The 18,837-nt window shown below is 41.2% G+C and overlaps 1 protein-coding gene across 1 annotated transcript; it reads left to right on the top strand.

The window, feature by feature from the left end:
* Positions 1–10,682: 10,682 nt before the first annotated feature.
* On the top strand, positions 10,683–18,227 carry LOC306776092 (uncharacterized protein; the record flags this gene model as incomplete). Its single annotated transcript, XM_079266677.1, has 11 exons — positions 10,683–10,841; positions 10,944–11,018; positions 11,107–11,162; positions 11,308–11,474; positions 12,594–12,778; positions 16,457–16,540; positions 16,686–16,757; positions 17,132–17,191; positions 17,506–17,570; positions 17,695–17,861; positions 18,039–18,227. The coding sequence occupies exons 1-11, from the start codon at positions 10,765–10,767 to the stop codon at positions 18,225–18,227; spliced, it is 1,197 nt and encodes a 398-aa protein (XP_079122803.1). The 5' UTR covers positions 10,683–10,764.
* Positions 18,228–18,837: the final 610 nt, after the last annotated feature.

The following is an 18,837-nucleotide window of genomic DNA, read 5'->3' as shown; positions in this document are numbered from 1 at the left end:
CGCTGCTAAACCCTCTAATCACTGCAACGACTGCTGTGAAAAGTAAGAACATTTTATTTACAAAAAAACTCCAGGGGTTGTTTTCACAAACAGTTTAAAAATAAGATCTGTTACCCAGCCTAAAGAAATCTCAGCAAGGCGTCCCACTTTGTAAGTGGGTTAGGTTTAGTTCCATGGACAAGTATAATATGTTTCCTAAGATGTTTAGCAAGGGGATAGTGAAAATGGCTCAAGGTGAATGTCTGCTAATGTAAACAGCCCAACAGTGACCCCAATCAAATTGGAAGGTCCATTCTGGTTGGCTCACAATGTGCAAACATCCGGTGCGTATGAAGTAAACTGAGCTCATCCAGCAGCATCTATGGCATAATGTTGAGATTAAGATCAACCATAAACATCATTCCTATGCACTCTAATCTTAGCGATTGACTAACTTCCTGTTTTTCAGTATTTGAAGAATAATATTTCCGTTTGTATCTTGAAGCCATTTTAGTTCAATGTGTACATGTTTTGGATTTCAATTATGCATTTGTAGCATTTTTGGTTCAGTATGAGACAGGTTAGCTTAGCTAATAGACTGGAAGCAGGCAGGGGACTGCTAGCCACCTACCAGCATATCAAATGTTCACTAAATAAGAATATATTTGTTCAATCAGAAACCAAAGTGTAAGATAACAAATTCCAAGAAATGCATTGGTAAGCTTTAGCCGAGCTGGTGGTCGGCCAGCTCAGCTAAAGCTAAATGTTTCCTGTCTTCATGCTAAGCCAAGCTAACCACCTGCTGGTTGTTGCTTCATATCGAGATATAACAGCAAACTCTTGGCAAGAAAGTGAAGACGCATTTTTCCCAAAAGGTCAAACTATCCCTTTAGCCTTTCCCCCAGCAGAAGTTGCTTTCATGAAAGTATCGATCAGCAGCCAGTGAGACATCTTATAGCCTTTACACACCGGAAGATTGACGAATAGGTGACAAGAATAAGAGAAATACTCGCCTGCAAATATTTTGCATCAAAGTTAATTATACCAGGAGCCACGCAAATTTGACAGTTGAAGCACTTTTTCAATAAAAGGTTTGAATAGACATTACGTTACAGTCATTTATCCAAAGTGACTTAGAATTCAGATGATATCACACCGTAGGCACAGCTACGGAAGCAATTTTGGGGTTAAGTGTCTTGCTCAAGGATACATCATGCGACTAGCGGAGGCGGAGCCGGGGATCAAACCGCCGATCCTCTGATTGAAGGGTGGCCCTGCTCTCCACTTAGCCGCAGTTGCCAAATGGCGCAGGTGAAGGACCAACTACCTTGATCCTTGAGCCAGAGCAGCATCTGGCAGTCTGTCAACGTGTTGTATAGCCTACAAGCTATTTTGACTTTCCTTTTCGCAAAATGCTCTGAGTGAATTTGAGTTCCCTCTGGTAAATGTCTAGGGCTTTTATTGTGAAAGGTAAGAACGGAAGGAGTGGATCAGGTATGAGCTGCCTTTGTCAAGGTTGAGAGGAGTAATAAAGTTTGCCGTCTCGGTTCGGACTGCAGAGCCTCCGTGCTGTTGTACACAGTCAACATTTTTAATTTCTTCGTTCCACACAACGTGATTGGTTGATGCCTTATTTCATGATGCCAAAGCTCAGAAAACCGACCTCATCCAGAAAAAAAATTATGTTGTTTTTTTGCTACATAATATTCACGTTCTGTTAAGTTTTTTCCAGAAAAAACAGTCAAATATATTGATGTGCAAATTAATCACATGAATAAAAGGGAAAAACGTAGTAGTAGTCAAAATATGTGAACATATTGTGACTGCGGCAAAGCCAAAATATGTGAAAACAGTAGCATGATGTGAAATTTACATAAATCCTCACTGAAAGCTTAGGGTGATATGGGAATTAAGACTTTCCACTACAGTTCAGTGCTAGCGCATTCGTGGAAAAACATATTCATGCTTTACTCCTTCAGGGGAGATGTTAAAATGTTTCTGCACATTTGTGTGTATGTGTGTGTGTGTGTGTGGGGGGGGGGGGGGGTTGCGTAGGTTTAAATCTACATGTTGTCAATGTATCTGTTGGATAAGATCAGCCTGTTCTTGCTTACATGCATGAATAAAACCGTTCTTGGACCTTACACACACAGGTGGTGTGTCTGCAGAGTTTAGTCACTGTGCAAGCGATTCTGCAGAGAACTATCTTCTGCCATTCTGATTGGAGGTCCAGCACTATCTGATTGTATTTCTGGCCCTGCTGGAAGTCTGCAAGGGCTTAATACTCAGGATAGGATAGGAAGGGTTCGGTTGGGAAAGTCAAGCGGCAAGAGCAGAAGGAAAAAACAAAAAAAACATGACATTAGAAAAATCGTGCAGAGGCTGGATGAAAAGAGCTGTTGGAAGACAAATAACGGCAACGAAGGTAAGAGTAATATAAGTAGAGGAACAGGAAAGGACAGAGGCTGTAATGAGAACAGAAGAATTTGTGGAGAGGGGACAATGAGAAGGAACGAGACGAGGGGTGAGGGTATTAAGAGTGGCAGAAAGGGAAAAAAGAGAGGATGGACCTAAATTAAGTCAGAGCGCAAACATTTAGAGAAAGGTTGGAAATAACAGGGGGAAAAGTAAATAATTGAAGGAAGAAGCACTGCAGGGCAAGGGGATGGATGGATGGACAGGGGCGAGTGAGGGGAGGGCGCCGAGGCAGCAAAGCCCCAGCAGGTCAACGTAATGTGAGCAGCAGAGGCTGAGATAATGCCCCAGGACTTCAGGCTCAGGGAGATGCGAGTGGCAGAGTTCGCAGTGGGTGGGCGATAAGGCAACAGAGTCTCTGCTTACTGGCACAACCTGTTCTTTCTTCACAACTGGGGAGGTGAAAACTTTACACTGACTCAACGCAGAAACTCCCAAAGATGAACTCCTCCTGTGGCAGACTTCAAGTGCTGAAGAAAGAGTGGGGTTTTTTTTCCTCTACTATCTTATGATCTCAGGAGCCAACAGTATTTCTCCTCCAGCTCACTCCCAGCCAGTGTGCTGCGAGTGTGTTTGTGTGAGAGTGAAAGTGAAAGAGCCTGCAGCCGTAGTGTATCATTCTGTAATGAATATTTTACATTGTTTTCATCGTTGAACATACTGAAAATATGTTAAATGCACTTATCACATAAAATGACAATTCATCTTTCACACAGCAAGGTCAGATTAAACCTCTTGCAATCCTGAAGTACACTGAATACCGTAGCTAATGCCAATTAAAGGTACCCTTTGTAGTTCTTTGACAAATAGGAGTGCTATGGAGCTTTGGGTCAATCGTATGTTTGTATTTTACATGCACACAAGAGACAACATATGTGAGGAAGAAAAATTCAAACAAGGAACATAAACAATGCAGTATTCTAAATATTTACCTGAAAATGTCATTGCAAAAGGTTTGTGAGGAAGGAAATGCATTGTCCGAGACCGTCACACCTTGAGGATACATGACGTTTGGTGAGAAACCGTGAAAGTTAACAGTATATTTGTTTGTCTGCAAGAAACTCAATTTAGCAATTATCGGTTAATTGTTGAAGTCATTTATCAGGATTACCAAACATCTGCTGTATCCTGCTTCTCAAAACATGCAATTGTAAGATGTCACCTTGTGCTCTTGGAGTTTGCGTTTTTCATAACGAACTGACATTTCGAGTTTAAGAGACCAATCATTAGTGAAAATAAATAGATGCAATTATATAACCTGACATCAAAAAGTGGCACTGAATGCTACTTAGTACATTACATTACAGTCATTTAGTTTTTATCCAAAGCGACTTACAATAAGTGTATTCAGGTATTCAAGAGAACTACTAGTCACCAGAAGTCATAAGTGCATCTCCTTGATTACACAAGCATCTAAGAGTGAACACCAGAGCAAAAGTACAGTGCAGAAACAAGCTAATATGAATACAATAAGTGCTAATACAATACAATAAGTGCTAATACGTGCTAATACAATACAATAAGTGCTAAGTGGAAGGCCCTGGGTAGTACTTCTGAGACACAATCTCATTGTTCTCTCCCACTGAGGAAACATGCTTTTTTGAATATGCAGCTCATACGCATAATATAAGGTCAACTTGATTTTGATGATGTGCATTCAATCAAATTACCACACACCAAGTGAGAAAATGAATGTTGCCTTTGGGGCCTCTGGTGAGCCGGGGTCTGGAGGTTGTATCCTCTTTTTTTTGACCACTTTGACAACAGAAATTAAGCCTAGACTCATTCTGAACCTGCCGAGCTCTAACTCACTATTTACAGTACATACTCTTTATGAGCGTGCGTACACATGGCCACTAGATGGAGACAGATGTCTGGTCTAAGCAAAAGTACAGTAAAAGCCATATTTGGAAAACAGCATAACTGTGCAGGAGGTTTAATGAGCGGTGTAGGTGCTAAAGTTTGAAATGAAACAAGCATAGGGAACCATATTTTACAGGTTTAACATTGTGTTTGTGTCTTTGACACGTGAACCTACATAAGTAAGTATTATGCATCTATCAGTTAATTATATACTGATTTGTAATTAGTCATTCAAAAAAATGCTGCTAGAACTCCTTGAGCTCTGGATACAGGATTTTCATATTTGCGAGGGCTGTTCATCCGTACACTTTGTGTTTTATGATTGGTTTACACATTTTCATGAATGTCATTCTTTATTATACTCCAGAATAAAACCAGGAAAATATGGTCAGTGCAGTTTAGATTCTTGCTGACAAACATAGCAAGAATTGAAGTATGTCAGTTGAAGCAGGGACTTGACAGTGTACGGCATAATAGGAACCTGTCAGTTGGACTTCCCCCAACCTCATGTCTCTCGGATACCAAAAGCTGTTTCACTTCCACAGAGTCTTCTGGCGAAACACTTGCAACACTGACTCCTCGCCCTGTCAGTCTGTGTGGACAGCGATGGTTCTCTGTAACTTCAAAAATAGATGACCAAGAGAATCACTTCAGGGAAAAGAAACGATGTTCGAAAGTAGAGATTGGATCTTAGAAGACGGTGCTATTTGGAAGACTTGAAGACATCTACATACAGCGGCTAATACCATCCATAATGTTCAATACTTAGATTTTAAAAAACATTTCTGCTTTCACGTCACCGTTTGTATGCTTGAGATGCAATTTTTGTGTGGTTTTGCTTTGGCTGCTTCCTCTTGTCGTGTAAGAATCGCAAACAACGGAATCTCCAAAATAAAATGTCTCAGTGTAGATTTAGGACACAACAATAGCTACAAGATTATGAAACTCTACTGGAGAAATAGACACGAGAAATCCATCAACTCAATACTCATGAAACCCTTCTCCAATGCTGAACTGTCAACCTTGGGAGTAAACACTCACAATGAATGTGATCTTACAGAGTGTATTTATGAGCATTTACCTTACACTTTAAGGGGTTCGGTGGACCATAAACCATATGTGACAACAAAATACTTCATATTGTAACACAGCCATCCCTCATCAGACCTCTCATCTGAGGAAGACAAACCGAGACAAGGACTGCACATGATTCATTTTTCAACCAGACACTTGTTGACAGCATTACAGTGTACCGCTCTTCTTTTAACTTTCTTGGTGTAGGATGTGTTTGGCTACTACACTACAAAGAAAATAAAAGGACAACAAAATTCCTTCCCATTCACTGTATAGTAGAAATGCGATGCCTTAATGTAGAACAGACGAGTGTGAGTCCTCGCTCCCTCCCCTTCAGCTGGTCACTCTCTTACACATGCCCAGCGTGATGGAAATATCTAATTTCAGACACCAAACTGAGTCAAACTGACACGGACTAATTGCTGTCGCCAGTAAACCTCAGCAGGATCAACAGCCTTTGCTGTGTGCGCTGCGCCTCCACCTCTCGCTGCAACAGCAGCACTTCCATGCGTGACCGAGAGCATGATGGGAGTTCAAGTGCTTCATTATTCCGGGGACCAGATTTATTTTGGATTTATCATCATTGATGATGGTTTGCAGAAACAATGTCTATAAGTAAACACAGACTCTGGAAGTTAAGAGTTAAGTGTTCTTACGCCATCTCTTCAGAGAGACTACCACCTACAGTGTAGTATGTGGCTTTTTAAAAAGGCCTCTTGCATGTGCACGATGACTCAGATCGCAGAGACCGTTGTCTCGATTTACCCGACTCACAAACACAATCGGCGATGCCAACTTCAGTTCAGTCTGCCCTTGGTTTGATCGTAGATAACTGATGAGTCGGTTACATCACATTTACAACCTCACTGCGCAGACAAGCAAGTCCAGAACACACACAATAAACCGTTAAGCCTGCCTGAATGTGATCACACAGCTTGTTTATTATTTGCTAAGCTATAATGTGTTTGTACAGTGGAGCTAAGAGGTACACCAGTAACAAATCAAACAGAATTGAAAGTGTCATACTTCTCTGTGGTCTTCAGTTGCCTTGCAGGATATTATTGCTGCTGTCAGCGTTCACATCTCACAAAGCACACTTCCTGTCAATCAGCAAAGGCCTTGTCTGATGACAGACTTCATGATTTTCCAATATTTTGTAACGCTGATGTCAAAACAGATCCTCTGAAAGCATCCTGAAGTTGGTGATATACAGCAGCCTGATGAAAGTGGGTCATGGAATGCTGGTATTGTGAACACACTGCTGAATCATACCAAACAGATATTGCCAGAGCTCGGCAGCTAAATTCTGAATATAAAGATATGTGGTTGGATAGTTTGCTGTCAGTGTTTGGTCTCATGGCGAAATGAGAATGAAAAGATGTGTCCTCCTGTAAGTCACTGGCAGGTCATTCTTGACTTTGGAAGAAGCAGTTGACCAAACAAAGGTTTGACTTAATTGGTTGTTCTGGATTTGTCAACAATATCCCACAGTCTTTATCAGGAGATGATGCCAACAAGGAGTCGTAAAGTGTTCAGAATAACAGTTTGAACATCTACATTTCTTCAACTACCGACCAAACTTTACTTGCAATTAAAGACAGTTTGATGTTGGCCAAAAGAAAGTTAACATTGAACCAAAGAGTTGATAACAAGTCCATCTTGCAGTACAAAGGTAGGTTTGATGTGTTTAGCCTCGCTAAGATTTAAGACATTACGCTGAAAACAGAATATCTTTTTATTTATTCGCTTTCACATTAGGTCTACTGCCAAAGCGAACACCACTGAAGTGAACCGAGTGCTCCCCGGTCAACTAGTTTTATCAAAACAGATTGAAGGAAAAGATGTTTCAAAAAAGAGCTAGCTAGCTTTGTGTACTTGTTGGCTGTAAGTCATATCTTTATACAGTGTTAAGATACTAAAGCCCAGAGATTTATCCACCAGAAAAGTAAAAATGGACTGCTTCACAATTTTTAGAAAAACTTATGTGAGTTTTCCTCTAATTCATATGATACAGAGACAATAGTGTATGGAGGCTAAGCTGTTGACCTTATTGCACTTTCAATTCACAACATGCCACTTAAGACACATATAATTAAAGGTACATTAAAGTAGGAAACATAAATCCACAGATATTTAGTAAATATTTAGATCATTAGTAAACCAGGTATAAACAGATACAGTATGTCATACTTCTGTTAAGATCTCATGATATCATTGTCAGCCATCATTGGTAGCTAAGAACTCTGTAATGTTACTACAGTTATAAACTATGGATGTCACAAGAGGTTTACAAAAACGAATAAATCCTAAATATGATTGACATACAGGAGAACATGTTCAAATCAAATTCTGTCTGTTGCCAGTGTTAAGTGCTATGTAGGCTTGCTGTCCAATTGACCCTGTGACCATTCAAGTGTTTTCATCCCCAACGTTGTGCCAAGTTCACAGAGAGTCAGATGTGAAGGGGTGTATTGAGAAAAGCACACTTTGCTGTGAAGTGATACTTATTGTTCTCTCAGTCTCAATCTGCTGTCGGGGTTAGTAATCAACTATTTTCCACCTCTGTGTCAACGACCGTACAAGAGGAAATCAACCCACACAGAGATGAGAGGCGATGATTCAGCCATTCAGCTTTTATTCAAGAGTCTGTCCGTTCAGTTCAGGTTGTCTGGCTAAAAAAGGCTGGTGGCTGCATATTTTGCAACTATGATTGATGGCCGACCTCTTTCAACGTCCAGCTTGATTGAGTTTGTTCCGTACTGGTTGATGGAGATTTCTTTTAACTCTCATTCCTTTAGTTTAGGATCATGTACTGTCATCTGCATAGAAACCATCAGGAATATATTCAATGCATGAGTGTCCTTGTTTATATTTGAATGGAACATCATTTCTCATAATGGTGTTTTTTTTAAATCTAGACAAAAAATAAATTGTCGAACACCAGGAAGCACCAGACCTCAGAAGTAGTGTTTTCAACCTTGGGGTCCGGGCCCCCGAATGTGGTAACAAGATACATCTGAGAAGTCACAAAATGATTAACAAGACAGCAAAGAAGAGAAACATCTCTGCTACACTGAACTCACTTTTCAAATCCTTGCTTTTTTTCTTGTGAAATGCTAGAGATTATAACTACTGGAAGACTCTAAACTATTTAAAATGAAACAATCTGAGAAGAGAGCTTCACTGTTTGGTTGAACTGCTCACAGCTGAGAGACATAATGCAACGTGTGTCAAAAGGTGATGAGTAGGCATGGCTTAGCTATATAGGGTGCACAAGCCCAAAACAAAGCTGATAATAAGGTCACCAAAGTAAATTGATGGAATAACCTGTACAGTCTAAATTTACAGTTTGACAACGGATGTGGATCACTGAGATAAGCTGCTTGTTGCTTCTATCCGCTCTCCTTTCCACTCTGTGTTTCCATTTGCATTTCATTTCCATTGAAACACAACATAACAAAGTTGACCTACAGTAACCAACATGCTGCACGTTAACAAGAATATTGCATAAGGAAGGTGACAGGCCACTTGCAAAATGAATGTTAGGAAAAATGGCACACCACAAATACACTTTAGTGAAACAACAGAAGAAGAACCACGAAAAAACTCAAAGCAACTTGTCTTTCTTGAAGCAGTCTCACAGTTATTCAGGATACTACACATACCTCACCGTGAACATTTTTCACTGGAACTATGTTCTGCTAAAACAAAAATCCTAAAAGGGGTTTGGTTTCAGGATTTCTGGCAAGGGTACACATGTTTTAGTTCTTCAATGAAGCCAATGAGAAAACAAATCTACATGAAGTGGGAGACATATGGTCCCAAATTTGTGGGAAATGTAGCCCCAATCTTCAGAATCACAGCAGCTATACTGTAAATAAGCCAAACCACAGTCTCGCGTTGGTAATTGACTATTCGGTAAGTTGCTGTATGCAGTTTACAATGATAACTGTGGCAGACTTACCACTCAAAATTCAGATCAACTTTTGAAACAATAAGTCACTGATTTCAGACGTAGATAGCAGGCTGAAACAAACAGCAAGCTGTAGCTAGGTAAGATAATGCTAGCTCCATGAAACGCAGTCTCCCACTGCTGTTGTTTGTTTCACAAGCTCAATGGAGTGATCATGACACTGTGAATGCTGATGTAGTTCTGCATTCTCTGAACTTTCTCATGTTGCTGATGCAACTACCGTTCAACCAAGCATGCCATATTAAAGGCTTTGTCTGCTGAGTACTCCCTGACCTTGCACATGCATCTACTGCAGCTCCTGTAGATCGTGTGTGGAAAGTTTGAAATAAACCCACTTCAGCATTCTCTTAACCACAAACAAAATGGTCAGACCCCTGAGGGAATCCTGAAAAGCACCACACACCCACATTAACACACCCACATTAACACCCCCACCCAAACAAACACACACACACACACACACACACACACACACACACACACACAAGCACTGGCTTTGCTTGGTATCAGCATAGATATAAACGTGCTAACTAATTTCCTGTTTCCTGTAATGTACTGTTCTTAGTCAAAGCATGGCTCAATTTCTATGTGCACATTTTCTGAAATATGTCGAAAGCTACGATAAAACCCCAATTGAGACACATGTTCTGAATGCGCTGTATACGTGTCCAAATAATGCTCCTAAAACCTGAATAATATCAGCATATGCAGGGTCTTAATCAGAAGATGCTACATTCAAAAAAGGCCTATTTTGGAACATCCAAATGTCTATGCTATTGACATGACCTGTATCGAATTCGGAATATTGTCATATTCGGGATAATAGTGGAATATTAGTGTCCATTTAACAACCCTGACCAAAACACACATAAAACCAGTCAGTTTCAATTAGTGTGACGGTGCTGATATACGTGTACCCGTGTTATAAGAGAAATATCTATTTAGTGAATTAATAAATACCTGAAAATTTAAGGAACAGCTTAAATTTCTATATTATTTCCTACAAATGGAGATATTCAAAGAATAGCTGCCTCAGTAGAAATGGTCTGGCAAAACCGTTCAGAAATGTATTTTGTCTCACGGTTTATGGATGGACATACCCACCCTTTATTAACGGCGTGTTTTCAGGCCCCTGTCCACCTCTGGGCTCAGTGTGTCTCCGTGTATCTAGACACAAACTGGAATTTTACAGCTGTGAGTCAGGGACAACAGTAACTGAAGCAACTGCAGTCATCTGTATGCTTACCCAAAGGAATTTAGATACGTGCACCAGCAGGCCCTCAGCGTCACAGGTATCGCACCTTCCCTGCAAGGGTAAAGGCATGTAGGGAACAGTGCTGTTCAGAGACACCACAACAGATTACTGTAACTCCTTACAGGACATTTCCAGGAATGTGAAAATGCCAAAATTTCGTTTTTCAAAGATTCGTTTCCATGAAATTAAGGAGCTGATGCAAAATGTGAAGCAGCCCAGAAGGTAAGCAAGAGCGAGTAATGGTTTGAGCGAGCTGGACAGCCTTGCTTCTTTTTTTTTTACACTGTAAAATTGTGTAAAAGTTTAACTTCATTTGTTTTGCAGACGTGATGTTGTTCTTAATCGAAGTGGGCGTAAACGACAAAGAATAAATGATGAGACATATCCTTCAAAACTCAGGTAGTGTACGTGACACCATTAAAGATATCTTTGTTTTCCGGCTGTTCATTGCGATGAAAGTTAACTCTGAAATATATCTTCATTACAGATGGCAGACTGATCATAAACTCCAACCGACTATGGAAAAAATGCTACATGATAAAAGTAACGCGTTACAAAATGTTGTGCTTGTTTTGAGACAATAAAATACATGATGAACATTAATCTCTGTTCGAAAACTAAATTTAGCCTCCTCAACTTTCTCATGATATTTAAACAGTGAATCATTTAAACATCTTCCTCTTTACAGAATATTTAGCAGCATTCCGCAGCTTCCTGCAGTCCGAGTTCAGCGACGAAAACATTGAGTTCTGGCTCGCATGTGAAGACTTTAAGTCAACTGCTTCACCGGAAGACCTTCACTGGAAGGCAGAGGGGATCTACCAGGAGTTCATCCAGACTTTGGCCTCCAGAGAGGTCAGTGATACCAAGGGTAGATGGGTTAATGGTTGAAAGAGACAGAGCTGGATGAATAGCCAGCAGACAATAGAAAATACACTGTAAACTATTCCTCGCCTTTAGCACACTTAGATATGATAAATAGCAACCTATATATACACTACAAAAACCCACATGTGTATTACAGAACAGGGGAAAGTATCATTGCATCTACTAAATGTCACAACTGTTGGTCACTGAGGTGAAGATGCATTCTCTGGGGTGGGGTTTTGTTCAGAGCATTTGATGAAATCTGAATCCAGTAGGAAAAAAACGAGAAAGCCCTGATGAAAGAATTAATATGTTGCACATAATTCTACGCTCGTTCACAGTGAAGTACTGCACTACTACACTTCTTTACAAACACACACAGAAGACACAAGACGGGTTAATATCACACACAGTCGTGTTTTCATGACTTTTCGGGACATCGTATTGACTCAAATTCATTTCCTGGAGACTTATCCTGCTTAAGTCTGAACCCTAAAATGTAATGATTTATCCACACAAGATAAACACGCCCACACAGGCAGAGTGTGTCTTTAGCCGGCTGCAACTGTTTTCAGAGGTCCGACACGGAGACAGACCTCTCTGTAATGTCACCTTTTGTCAAATGTCAAAAGTCCAGTTTGTAGCATGCGGGAATTGTTACCACTTCAATACTTTCCAACATATTGGGTTTTCATGAGGTCAGAAGGAAAGGAAAAAAGCAGTTGTAGTCATTATTGTTACACATACAGTCAGGAAGCAAAGCCAAGTTTGACAAAACACCTGCGCTCTGCTGCTACGGTAGTATCCCGTCAAACCGTCATCTATTTCAAGACCTGCCACATACTCGGCTGGACTCTGGTCTCTGGATGAGAACAACTTTAAGGCCCCCCTTTTAAACATATTGCTTCCAGTGGCTCTCGCTGTTCTCTGATCGCCCCCTGGGGGATAGTACCGCCCCTGTTAAAAAATACTACTTTGGAGGGTCTTGTTTTCTAGTTGTTTGAATCACATTGTTGAAGTGCAGCACAGTTATTTGGGAGATCGATTCGGGGCAAATCCCACTGTATTCAACACAATTTAGCGGTTTTCTCTTTGTTTCTTCTCTAGATCAATGTTGATCACCACATTAAAGAGAAGATCAAGACGTCTTTGGAGAAGCCGAGCCTCTCCTGCTTCGATGAGGCCCAGAAACACGTTTACCTGCTGATGGAAAGAGACTCTTGGCCCAGATTTCTCAACTCAGATGCCTACCTGAGTCTAAAGTACAAATCCAGGACTCGTTGGTACATTTAGCTCAGAACAAAGTATCAGAACTGCTTTTCTAATCGCCACGTTTTGTCTTTTTTTTGCCATTTGGCTGAATGGAAAAGTTATTTCACACTGTATAAGAAGCTCTTTTAAGGGCAGAAAATCTCTTTATATGAAATGTTTTCAATCATGTGCAATTTCAACTTTTTATATGATGGTAAGATGATGTTTTGATGAAATGTTATGGAAAATGATAAAGCAGGAAAAGGAAAAAGTAATATGTGAGTGGGGGGGGGAGTATATGTACGTAGGGAGGAGCGAATGCTGTTGGTATGAGTCAGTACTTTAGATGATGGTGCAGAGTTTGGAGTTGTTTGAAATATTGTAAGTGTTGATGAAAAGTCTTAAGGCGCTACGGCGCAGAGTACAGCATGATACATGATAAATAAAGGGTTTCTGACATGTAAAACTAAAATGACCCGGTGTCTCATTATTGTGCATTTTACAAAGTCATGACTTCTTGACCATCTTTGGATACATTTCACGAGATGAGTAGTTGTCACGACAACATCTATAACTATTCTTACTATTATGACTATTTTCCATGTCGTCAGAAGTTTCAGACAAAGATATAAATTCATCTGACTTCAATCTAACTGGACTGGGGATGGGCATGAGTCAAAGAAAGAAGAAAAAAAGAGAGCAGTTTCCACAGCTCACCCAGCAAGGAGATTCTGTCTTTGGTCACATGTCTGATATATCCTTTAATTAGGTGCAGCGATGACTCCACACACCAGCAAAAGGGTTTACCAAACTGGAAAAAAGTAACCCGGCGGTAACCCTTGATCTCGCTCTGTTCTGTAAATGGCCTTATTCTTAAAAATTGTGCCTTAAAAAGGAGTACTGAGGCAGCTAATAATAACCCGGGGGGGGGGGGGGGCTTAAACGACAGCACTGGAGTCATCAGACAACCTGATGCGTAACAGATCGGGCTGAATGTGCTGCCTTGTTCGGGGAATAACCTCATCGCCCACAGACAATGATGGCAGAGATACACAAGTGCTTTACTTCGAGAAATAAGAAGTGCACTTTGGGAGAAGATGATATTGATATTAACATATGTCAGATTGAAGATTGATGTCTTATGAGCGAAGCTTGGTTTGTCTATCCAGGTGTAATGAATGGCATGGAGCAAAAAGAAAATGGGAAATATGAACTGTTGCTATTCTCATTTTGTGCCCATTAAACCCTCGCTGCATGACTCCAGACTTTCGCGAAAAAAAAAATATAGATATATTTGGAGCATAAGAAAGTTTAAAAGTGTGGAGAATAGGAAGTATTAGGAGGAGTTTTAGTTACATTTTATGGATAAAACTGTGAAACATCTTTACTAACCTGATGAATACGTGATGAAAAAGTTGAATGATTCTATCGTTGCAATGAGCGGACATTGTATCGCAAGAGCAGGCGTTGTAAAAATGTGCTGATACATTCAGTGTTGTGATGTGTCAGATCAGTTTTTAAGTATTTGCTGTTGTATTTAAGCAGTATATGAAAATCTTATTTTTTGGGCTGCTGGTAGTTGTAAGTATCACAACAAACAGCTTCATGAGTTATTCGGATGTCAAACGTCAGTAACTCTGAGGACACTGGGATGTCGGGGGTTGTTCCTGATAAGTGACAAAGGTCTCACATCTTCATATCGCATCACATGGCGCTTCACACACAATCTGTCACTGCTTTCTCATAGCCCGGCACAGTTACCATGGTAGCGAAAAGGAAGTGAGTATTGTCGACGGCACGGTGTCAAGACAGACACACTAACTTCACTACCAGATCTGGATGCCACAGGCTGATGACGTGAACTGCTTTGTTCCTCATTATACCTGTTACTGTATACAGGATCAAATAAAAAGGGAAAGCTCTCTGTTCGCAGTGTTTGTTGATTCTTCGTAACGCTTCGGTACTAAGAACCGTGTTTGGGCAAAAGAGGGAGAGTAGCATCAAGGAAGCCCAGCCTAAGGGCAGATTGTAACAGAACAGCCCGGGGCATCAGATGGTGAGCAGGAGCAGCTGGTAATTGGCTAAAAAAACAGACGCATTCAGTCAGGTTTATGATATCGCAGATCTCCTGTGAGGTATTTCTAATTACCGTCTGAATCCTATTTCTTTCCTTTCGGACTCTGCTCCCTATTATAACTTGTATTCACAGGGAAATCAAACATAACAGAACGGTGGCTGGTAACACTAAAGTACATTCGCTCTGCTGTTTGTCAAGTAACTCTTTGGGTAAAAAATAGGACATTTATTTTGGAAACATTACGATAAATTGCTGTTATGGATGAGCAGAATAATGCATCTCACATGAAAGTGTACATTTGTCCAATGTGAAAGAGGCAGATGGTGTGACTCCCACTTCCCACTTCCAGCTAAAGCTTAGCGTGGAGTGAGGAGACATGTATATAACACTCAACTTACCCTAGCAGCTTTATACCAGATTTCTGCACCAAGAGACTGAACCTCTGGTGGAAACGTATTCAGTGGTACTCCTGAGTAGAACGAAACAAAAAGCTAACAGCACAGCTTTAGATTCTCAGGCCTCTAGTCAGGACAACAAAACTACCACAATCTCTTGACAAAAACACTCGCGTTTTGCAACCCGTTAAAACATAAAAGGGCAAGGGTCAGTGCTACAAACGCTAATTTCAGCTAATGCTAGTCAATCGCCAAGAAACTGTCCAGTCCACTACAAGGCTGGTTATTTCTCTTCACTCCTGCCTGTTGAAGAACTAACAGACTCAGATGTAAAAGGCTGTGGTCTGTCAAATGTGTATGATTCAGTGTTGACATTGGCATTGGGATCCATGTTCATTATTGTAGTAGTTGACTTTGTTGGCCATCTCTTTCCTTATGTCACATTTTCCCACAATTTCTTCAATTTGAGGTGAATTAGCCTTACCGAAATGAGTCTAAATATCAATGTGAGGGTTGGCAACATGTCCTCCCTTTTGAGGGTTTTAAAAGCCTTTCAATACTTCTGACGATATTTATTTCTCATAAATATATGACAATATTTATATATTATACATATATTCGAAAAAAAATACACACAGATGCGCATGTTTTGCCCTCCACATTTGGATCTCTGTCTACAGTTTTGACCATGTAGGAAGGATTTGACAATAACTTTGTGGCTGAAACAAGAGTGTGGCCATGATGTGACGTTCTGACAATGTTTTGGGACTTCCTGTCGTCAACTCCATCTGTTGCAATCAATATGCAATTTCCTCTTTCGCGCATACGACTGTACCCTCGTGTTGCATGAATTTAAGGGCACGTTTTTGAATTTCCGTTGGAGGGTTCAGTAAATGTTAAAGTTGGTGTTTTGTCAAAACAGACATGAACTCCATGTTGGAGACAGAAAAGCAATCCTTCCATTTGTTTTCAATCAGCTTCCCTTTTCAGTTCCGTTTCAGAGGGCTACCAAAACACATCGTGTGCGAAGGTCACAATTTGCCTATCACAGTACAATGTTCCTGTCATTTGCATCTGTTCTGCCGGACAAAAAATAATGTGAACACAGCATGCTCTGTCTGTTTGGCTAATCCAGTCAGAAGGAGGGAAGGATCTGCAGGAAAGGAAAGCAGAGACATAATAGGCAGTAAGACAAGAGGGGGGAGGCAAACATGCAGTACAGTGTGAGTATGTGTCGTTTCTAACAGTGCGGTAGGAGGAGAGGAGGAGGAGGAAGAGGAGGAGGAGGAAAAAAAGGGTGCTTCCTCTTCAGCCTGGGCTAAGCTGCTGATGTATCCTAGAAGCCCCGGTCCGTAGCAACAGGAAACCTTGGTATAAAAACCCGCGTCGCAGGGGGAACCCTCCTAAGTGTCTCTCAGCCGCAGCATGACCAGGACCAAGAGCCTGAGAGTGTGGACTTAACAAGACAATGCCCAGCCTAATCGTCGAACCACCCAACACACAACACTTCATCATGGACAGAGATGACAGGAAGAGAAACAAGAACCTGTGAGTGAAACGTTCATCTTAACGCCGCGCTGGGGGTTTCCAGTGAATGTGCTTGGGGCTTGGGGCTTGGGGCTCAATGAGAAATAGTTTCTGTCTCTATTTACTTTAAAATGTATTTGCATAGTGATACTGGTTTTATTTGGTTCTCACGCCAAACCTTTCAGACACAAGAGCACATTTAGGAATATTATGGGTGCTTCATGGTATCTCCTGAAAATAGCTCCAGTTAATAATCTCATCTTAACTTTACTCCACCACATGCTCCATGCATGATTGTCAACATGCCCAACATGCTTTGACGGATCCACTGGAAACTAATTTAACAGCAGTAAATCCAACAGGGATGTATTGATGTATTTCTTATCTCTACACAGCGGAAAGAACTTTATGTGCCGACTCCAGTGCATGTTCTCACACTCATCAAGCTCTGAGAGGTAAGGGGACTTATGGAGTGTTTTGCATACATTTCAGTTTTAAAATAGCCAGCCCGCTCCCATTATTTCCATCTATGGCATTATGAAAGGATTCAAATGAACTAGAGACTCCATGTTTGCTTTGGCACAGCACGCACAGCACGCCAACATATCCCATGGTTTCACATTGCTGTATGAATTTGATAATGAAATCTGCTATGCTTCCTTGATTAGACTGCTTCTTCTGTGTCCTTGCAGCCCCTCGCAGTTCACCCAGACTTTATTTTACCCAAATTTGATTTTGTTTGAGTAATCTAACTTGCATTCTCTCCCAGCAGGCTAAGTTTAGAAGACACGCAACAATGGTCACAGTCACTGGAAAGGCTTCTCGAGTGTAAATGTAGGTTGCTTTTCCTCTGAGTTTGAGAATACCGCTAGAACAGGAAATGATGTCAATTAGAATGAGAGTTAATGAAAGAGAATTATTTGTTTCACGCTGGCTGCGTTTTCTGTGCTTTCCTCAGATGGGTTGGCCACTTTTCGCAACTTTCTGAAATCTGAATACAGCGATGAGAATATTGAGTTCTGGCTCACTTGTGAGGACTACAAGAAGATCAAGTCTTCATTCAGAATATCCTCAAGAGCCAAGAAGATTTATGAGCAGTTTATCAAAGCAGAATCTCCTAAAGAGGTAAATCCAACTTGGAAATATCCACACATTCATGCACAGACCCCCCCTTACATGCACTTCCTTAATAAATACTGTTGTATCAGATGATATCAGAAAAGTGCCTGCTCACATGTTGAGCTTAAAATGTCTTGCTCTTGGCTTAAATCCCCTCGTTCCTATCTATCTGCCTCATTCCAGATCAACATTGATTATCACACCCGAGAGCAGATCAAAAGGAACGTCAAAACTCCCACCATGCACTGCTTTGACGACGCTCAGAAGATAGTTTATGGGCTGATGGAAAGAGACTCGTACCCGCGGTTCCTCCGCTCAGACGTTCATAGAACTCTCCTGGAAAACCTTGCAGCAGACGCCACGAAGGGATGAAAGCGTAGTCAGGGGGCGAGAGAGAGAGAGAGAGGGGGAGAGAGAGAGAGAGAGAAAGGACATAAAACCCATAACTGGAATGTTTGAGCTCCTCCAGAAGGAAGGACCGACAAAAAAGAAGGAAGGAGGGTCTGCCGCACGCCACACGGACACCTACAGAGGCCTCGTGCCTCAGTCCTGTCACGGGAGGATCGAAACACTGAGCACGTCACACCTGAGGACTGTGTAACAAGGAGAAGAAGAATAAACATGACCAGCCTTAATGACAATGACCCTCAAGTGTGTTTGCACTGGATGATTAGTCTGTGTACGCAGGCGAATTGACCACTTTTGACAATGAATGAATCAGCGAAGGGCCTGACGCCTGCTGTGACTGGTGCTGCGTCAGCAAACCATGCTGCGGACCTCCTTTGGCCTTTTTTTGCAGAGGTGCTTCCTGTGCAGAGTAAGATAGAGGATGAAAAATGCAACGGCCACGCTCGATTAGTTGTGTTTTTGTGTGGTTTGTGTGTCTGAGAGGGTGAAAGTGAGTATTTAGTTGTAGCTTTTAACTGCCACTGACATAGAGTAAGATGTCGTGAAAAGAGTCGGCCAATTATCTAATGACTGC

The sequence above is a fragment of the Melanostigma gelatinosum genome (assembly GCF_949748355.1).
Source record: "Melanostigma gelatinosum genome assembly, chromosome: 4".
In the NCBI taxonomy this organism is placed as follows: Eukaryota; Metazoa; Chordata; class Actinopteri; order Perciformes; family Zoarcidae; genus Melanostigma; species Melanostigma gelatinosum.
This window is presented reverse-complemented; position numbering and strand designations above follow the sequence as displayed.